Genomic DNA, 7,579 nt, shown 5'->3' on the forward strand with positions numbered 1-7,579 from the left:
TTGTAACATCTAGACTCGCTGATCAGTTGCAGTTGGATCATCGCTCGTCTTATGTTCACATCGCTGGAATCGGAGATTCCATTCTACCTTCGAGCAAGTCTGTACATATAGTTGTACAATCCCAGGACGCAAGCTATCGAGCTTCCTTCGCTGCAATTGTCACCAACTCAATTACGGAAATGCAGCCTAACTTCAGCCTAGACGCAAAGGATTGGCCCATGCCGAATAATCTAAAACTAGCTGATCCTAATTTCTCCAAGCCCCAACGTATCGATCTGTTGATAGGTGGTGGTTTGTTCTTCGATTTAATGTGCGTCGGACAGATTCGACTATCAGACCAATTGCCAACATTGCAGGAGACAAAACTTGGTTGGATAGTGTCAGGAAGCATTGATAGCTCGGAGAATAAGCGTGCAGTTTTAGCCGCTTTTGAAAATTCCTCCTCCATCTCTAATGACGATTTTCGGCCCACAACGCTGGAGTACCAAAACTTAGAGCAGCAATGCAGGAAGCAGCTGCTCGAGTGCCAGGTGCAAGTGGAAAAACTGCGATCGGAGAATCAGGAACTGCAGCGCGAACTTTTAGATATTCTAAAAACCTACATATCCACGCTAAATGAAATTCAACTTTCAACAATTTCTACATTGCCAAATTTCCTGCCATTCTATGCAATTACAGAGGTTCCCGACGATCAAGACGTAATCACGACAAGCCGCCTTCGTAAAGAAGCGCCGATTGCTGCGTTCGACGAGCATCCCAGCGTAGCCGCCAGCTGCGCCCAAGCAAGCATCTTCAAGAGGGCCGTTGGAAAAATAGCGGTTCTGCCCCTTCAGGATGGATCTGTTGAAAGCCTTTGCCTTCCAACGGGGGGTGAATGTTCGGAGCAGAACCCAGCCGATTAGCTGCTTACCAAATAGCACCTAATTCTTGGCCCTCAGCCGCTTATTTTGTTTGTTACTTATGTCTATGTCACTCATTTGTTTGTTAAAGCTTTGCGCTTGCTTGCCCTGCTAAACGCTCTCTGCCTCTCTGCTTTGCGACGGCCATGTCCCCCGCGATAAGTGGCACCTGGTGGAGAACGAGCTCCAGGACCGGTTCCTACTGGAACTTGAGGAGAACGGCGGACCACCGCCAAAGTGTGAGGACGCAGGGTGGCATCAAGGCAAGGTGAAAGCCATCGCCTGCCAAGACGCTCGCTCTGCGGCCCTCTACATGAAGGCGGTGGCGGCCCTAAAAGAGGTCTATCCAGGGGCGAAACTGGAGGCCGTGAAGTGGGAAGATGTCCCTAGTCGCCCGAGAGCCAGAGCGTGGGTCTCGGCTAAGCCTGCAGAGCCTGAGAAGATCCTCAGGTTACTGCAGGTCTGCAACCCCCACCTTCCTACAGCCGATTGGAAGGTGGCAAAGGTGGAGGATATCCAAGGGCAGAGGCGCCAGATTATCCTCGTCCTAAATGAGGAATCAATAGATCTCCTCGCAAAGTCGGACGGTGTAGTGGATTATGGCTATAAGAAGGTCACCATATCCACGTACAAGTCCGATCGCAAGGGCAGGCAAGCGGAGGTCCAGCCAGACCCGGAGCTGCCGGAGATCCCGAAAGAGGGGGCCTCGTGCGAGGAGGATAACCCGGCGTCGGATGCGGCGTCCTTGATGTCGGACGATATCCTGGACGACTACGCGTTCGACGAGAGCGACGTAGCCAGAGGTCTCAGCCATATCATTGTCGGGGAGGAGCCAGAGTCCCCTGACAGCGATCCAGAAGTAACAATGGTGGAGGCGAGCCTCAGGAATGTCGTTGACGCTCCTGCAGATAAACCTCCACCATTGTAAGGCAGCATGCGCTGCTCTACTGCTCCACCTGGCCAAGGGTGGAGCCGACATAGTACTCATTCAGGAGCCCTGGATCCTCGGAAACAGGGTCTCCGGTCTGAGTACTTCTGATTACAAGCTATATGTAGCTGAAACCACAGGTAAAACTCGTACCTGCATTCTTGCAAAAAGAGAGTTGCACTTATTTTTGCTCCCAAATTTCAGCAATGAAGACCACACCGCAGTGAGCCTCGAAGGCCAGGAGCGCTCACTGAGGATCTGCTCCGCATACATGGGGCATGAACAACCAGACCCCCCTCCACACGCGCCTCTTCGGGCTCTAATCGCAGACTGCTCGGCCAAGGACATCGGCCTAATTGTGGGGTGTGATGCCAATGCACATCACTGTCAGTGGGGAAGCACTGACACGAACGAAAGGGGTGAGTACCTTTTCAGTTACTTACTGACCACACAGATGGTCTTATTAAACCGGGGTAGTGATCCCACCCTTATCATTAAAAACCGCAAGGAGGTCCTGGACCTCACGCTTGCCTCTCATGAGATACAGCGTAACATTGTATCCTGGAGGGTCCTGGAAGAGCACTCCTTCTCGGACCACAGGTACGTGGAAACTGTCTTCTCCTTCTCAGTGTCGAAGCCAGTCCAATTCCGGAACATCAGGCGGACAAACTGGACTCGGTATTCTGACTACCTCTGTCGTGTTCTCCCTGAGCCCCCATCTGAGGAGGAGTTCTCCACGGAGGCCACGACTCGTCTTCTTAAGATCTTTACCGACGCCTGCAATAAGGCGCTCGACAAAGCATGCCCCTCTGGCAAGAACAGAGGCCGGAAGAAACCTGAATGGTGGAATCCGAAACTGGGTGAACTCCGGAAAGCCTCCCGGAGACTCTTCAATAAAGCTGTTCGGAGCAGAACCCAGCCGATTAGCTGCTTACCAAATAGCACCTAATTCTTGGCCCTCAGCCGCTTATTTTGTTTGTTACTTATGTCTATGTCACTCATTTGTTTGTTAAAGCTTTGCGCTTGCTTGCCCTGCTAAACGCTCTCTGCCAGCTCGCTCTTCGCTATCTCCGCTTTGCGTCTGCCTACCGACGTCGGCCGAGCGAAGCTGCGCTTAGCGATCGGAGCGGCAATGTAAAGGGCAGGCAAGCCACACTTGCAATTTGGATGTCACGCATTAAAGAACATATCGCAATTTTATTTCTGCGCCGAGTTTTATTTAATTGGAATAATTAGTCGGCCGATTGGGGATAAAAAACATTATCTCCACATAAAATTTGGTGACCCCGACGTGATCTCTGAGTTGCAGTGTCAATTAATTATCATTCGCGATCGACATTCGTTAGCCTTAACAAATTTTCGGCGGTTAAGCACAATTCGGTGCTAAAACATACTTACATACACCTACTAATTTCTCTGTCGCGACAATTCGGTCAGTGCAGTGCAGCGAACTCACTAATACACACAAGCGGAGTACAAAGCGGAATCGGACAGCTCGCACAGCCGCACAGCTAAAGGCATTAGCTGTAATCCCTTTGCTTTCGGTTCGCACGTTTATACGTATACAGGGTGTTTTTTTCGGTCGTGCTGAGTGACTCTTTTAAAACCTCAACATGGCAGCACCTGAGCCTACCAATGTCGCGAACGCAGCAATGCCGAGTGATGTAGATTTCTACAGGCACAAGGCCGAGTCCATCGCGCGCCAACTAAAGGCCATGGATCGCTTTCTCACCAAGGAAGAGCTTGCCGAGTTAGATGAGGCAGAACTTCAAGCTCGCTTAGAGCAAATCGAGCGAATGAATGCGGATTTCGATGCCGCTCAAACGAGCCTTGAAAGGTTGGATTTCCTGCAATTAGCCCATGATGCCCGGCTGGACTTTGCGAATATTTATGTCAAGGTTAGGTCCAGGCTGTCGCGGGAGTTGATGGCTGCTCGCACGGTAAATGTTGCCAATTCAACAGCTCGGCATACTCTCGAGGGGAATTCGTCGTTGTTCGCCTATAATAGTATAGGCCGTTCTCGAATGCCCGAGTTGCAGCTTCCACGATTCGGTGGGAACTACATGGATTGGCCAGAATTCCACTCGATGTTCTCGACAATGGTGCACAAAGACCATCGTATCCCAATCATCGAAAAATTCCAATATCTTCGTGGATGTCTAGATGGTGCTGCGCTGGATACGATTCGTTCCTTGGAACTTTCTGAGGAGAATTACGACAAGGCGTTGAATTTGCTAATGTTGCGATTCGATAATAAACTGTTACATTTTCAGGCACACGTCAAGGCTATTTTCGGGCTGCAAGGGGTGGAGAAGGGCTCAGCTATCGGCTTGCGCGCGCTCAGCGACAAAATCAATTCGCACTTGCGTGCACTTCAGACCTTGGCGACCCCGCAGGAGATTTCGGATGGGTTGCTGATCTTCATCATAGGCACGAAACTGGACCACAAAACAAAAGAGAAATGGGAAGAGAACTTGCCGACGTCAGGATTGCCTCGGTGGTCAAGCATGGCCTCATTTTTGGAAGCGAGATGTCGGATGCTGGAGAATTTGGGATCAGCCATGGCAACAAGTCCTAGTCAACAGGTGGGAGAAGACAAACCTGTCACCCTTATCACCTCCAGTAACGACCATCCTAACCCCATATGTAACCATTGCAATTCCTCCGAGCATTACATATCTAGATGTCAGGCATTCCTGAATCTCTCTGCGTTTGAAAGGTACAAAGAAGCAAAGAAGAGCCGCTTGTGTTTGAACTGTCTCAACAAAGGCCATGAATTGCAGAGGTGCAGGTCAGGACTTTGCAGGCATTGCCAGGCCAAACATCACACGCTACTCCACATTCAATCGGGAACTGGTGCTTCATCTTCCTCTTCACCGGCCGAGGAATCGATCCAGCAAGAGGCCGCGACTGTGCTTCTAGCAAGCGGGTGTTCTAGCCCTCCCCCCTCGATCCAGAAATCTCAGCCCAGCCAGAACGTGTTGCTACCTACTGCCCTCGTCCATGTAACAGATCGTTATGGAGCACTTATCCCATGTCGTGCCATTTTGGATTCTGCATCACAGGCAAACTTTGTAACATCTAGACTCGCTGATCAGTTGCAGTTGGATCATCGCTCGTCTTATGTTCACATCGCTGGAATCGGAGATTCCATTCTACCTTCGAGCAAGTCTGTACATATAGTTGTACAATCCCAGGACGCAAGCTATCGAGCTTCCTTCGCTGCAATTGTCACCAACTCAATTACGGAAATGCAGCCTAACTTCAGCCTAGACGCAAAGGATTGGCCCATGCCGAATAATCTAAAACTAGCTGATCCTAATTTCTCCAAGCCCCAACGTATCGATCTGTTGATAGGTGGTGGTTTGTTCTTCGATTTAATGTGCGTCGGACAGATTCGACTATCAGACCAATTGCCAACATTGCAGGAGACAAAACTTGGTTGGATAGTGTCAGGAAGCATTGATAGCTCGGAGAATAAGCGTGCAGTTTTAGCCGCTTTTGAAAATTCCTCCTCCATCTCTAATGACGATTTTCGGCCCACAACGCTGGAGTACCAAAACTTAGAGCAGCAATGCAGGAAGCAGCTGCTCGAGTGCCAGGTGCAAGTCGAAAAACTGCGATCGGAGAATCAGGAACTGCAGCGCGAACTTTTAGATATTCTAAAAACCTACATATCCACGCTAAATGAAATTCAACTTTCAACAATTTCTACATTGCCAAATTTCCTGCCATTCTATGCAATTACAGAGGTTCCCGACGATCAAGACGTAATCACGACAAGCCGCCTTCGTAAAGAAGCGCCGATTGCTGCGTTCGACGAGCATCCCAGCGTAGCCGCCAGCTGCGCCCAAGCAAGCATCTTCAAGAGGGCCGTTGGAAAAATAGCGGTTCTGCCCCTTCAGGATGGATCTGTTGAAAGCCTTTGCCTTCCAACGGGGGGTGAATGTTCGGAGCAGAACCCAGCCGATTAGCTGCTTACCAAATAGCACCTAATTCTTGGCCCTCAGCCGCTTATTTTGTTTGTTACTTATGTCTATGTCACTCATTTGTTTGTTAAAGCTTTGCGCTTGCTTGCCCTGCTAAACGCTCTCTGCCAGCTCGCTCTTCGCTATCTCCGCTTTGCGTCTGCCTACCGACGTCGGCCGAGCGAAGCTGCGCTTAGCGATCGGAGCGGCAATGTAAAGGGCAGGCAAGCCACACTTGCAATTTGGATGTCACGCATTAAAGAACATATCGCAATTTTATTTCTGCGCCGAGTTTTATTTAATTGGAATAATTAGTCGGCCGATTGGGGATAAAAAACATTATCTCCACAAAAGCTAAGGCTGAAAACGTTGAGCAAAACTGGGCCGAGTACAAAGCCAGTCTGTCAACCTACAACAAAGAACTTAGAATAGCCAAACGCGCCTCCTGGCGTAAGTTCTGCAGCGAAATCGAGAGTAACTCAGAAGCCTCACGCTTGCGCAGAGTTCTCTCGAAGACAACACCCACCCTGGGCTACTTGAAGAACACCGACCAGTCGTGGACTACGTCCAGCGAGGAGTCGCTAAATCTTCTCCTAAATACCCACTTCCCTGGCTGCGATGAAAACAGACCCAACTACCTCGCGCCTCCTTCCGTCGCCTCAAATGCCATCCTGAGACTGCTAAGCCAGGAGAACATTTCCTGGGCGATCAGAAGTTTTAAACCCTACAAGTCCGCGGGGCCAGACGGCATTTTCCCTGCCCAACTGATTCACGCGGGACACAAAGCCATTAACTGGCTCAAAATAATCTACGAGGGAATCTTCTCCCACGGGTGCATTCCTGACACCTGGCTTCAGACCAAAGTCGTATTCATACCCAAGGCAGGCAAGCCCTCGCACACTGCCCCAAATGATTTCAGACCCATAAGTCTATCGTCTTTTCTTCTAAAGGCGATGGAGCGGCTCCTGGGGCTGCATCTAACGGCGTGCATTCCGTCCAGTCTGATCTCAGACTCCCAGCATGCCTATCGGAAGGGAAGATCCACCGAAACGGCCCTACACTCGATCACATCGATCATCGAAGCGTCCCTTAATTTTAAGGAGTACACCCTAGTAGCCTTCCTCGACATAGAAGGCGCCTTTAACAACATCCTTCCGACCGCCATCACGGGCGCACTGACGGATCTGGGCGTTGACTCCAGGACGGTGAGCTTGATCGATCAGATGCTACAATGCAGGACGGTTGAGGCATCACTGGGGACGTCAACGTGTACCAGATTTGTCAGCAGAGGCACACCGCAGGGCGGAGTCCTCTCGCCCCTCCTATGGAACGTGGCAGTGAACACACTGCTGCGGGAGATAGAGGGGGGTGGCTGCCGCGTGGTGGCGTACGCGGACGACGTTGCCATAGCATTCTCCGGAAAATTTCCGCAGACGTTGTGTGAGTGCATGACAAGTACTCTCACGAAAATGTCGAAATGGGCAGACAAATGCGGGTTAGGCGTCAACCCGTCTAAAACGGAACTGGTGCTTTTCACTAGGAAGTACAAAGTTCCGGCACTGATTCCCCCAAGACTATGTGGGGAAACGCTAGTCTTCAGCAACAACGCCAAGTATCTTGGCCTTATCCTCGATAGAAAGCTCGATTGGAAATTGAGCATAGAGGATAGAGTAAAGAAGGCCACAGTGGCCCTCTATACTTGCAGGAAAGCCATCGGACTAAAATGGGGAATGACCCCATATATAGTTCGGTGGCTCTACACCGCCATCATACGACCAATCATG

The 7,579-nt window shown here is 50.4% G+C and overlaps 1 protein-coding gene across 1 annotated transcript; it reads left to right on the top strand.

Moving 5' to 3' along the window:
• Positions 1-2,038: 2,038 nt before the first annotated feature.
• On the top strand, positions 2,039-6,763 carry LOC117183276 (uncharacterized; the record flags this gene model as incomplete). The annotated part of the gene is made up of 2 exons (XM_033376648.1): positions 2,039-2,728; positions 6,155-6,763. Coding segments are annotated over 2 exons (1,299 nt in total), but the record flags the coding sequence as incomplete, so codon positions are not given.
• Positions 6,764-7,579: the final 816 nt, after the last annotated feature.

The sequence above is a fragment of the Drosophila pseudoobscura genome, chromosome 2, assembly GCF_009870125.1.
Source record: "Drosophila pseudoobscura strain MV-25-SWS-2005 chromosome 2, UCI_Dpse_MV25, whole genome shotgun sequence".
In the NCBI taxonomy this organism is placed as follows: Eukaryota; Metazoa; Arthropoda; class Insecta; order Diptera; family Drosophilidae; genus Drosophila; species Drosophila pseudoobscura.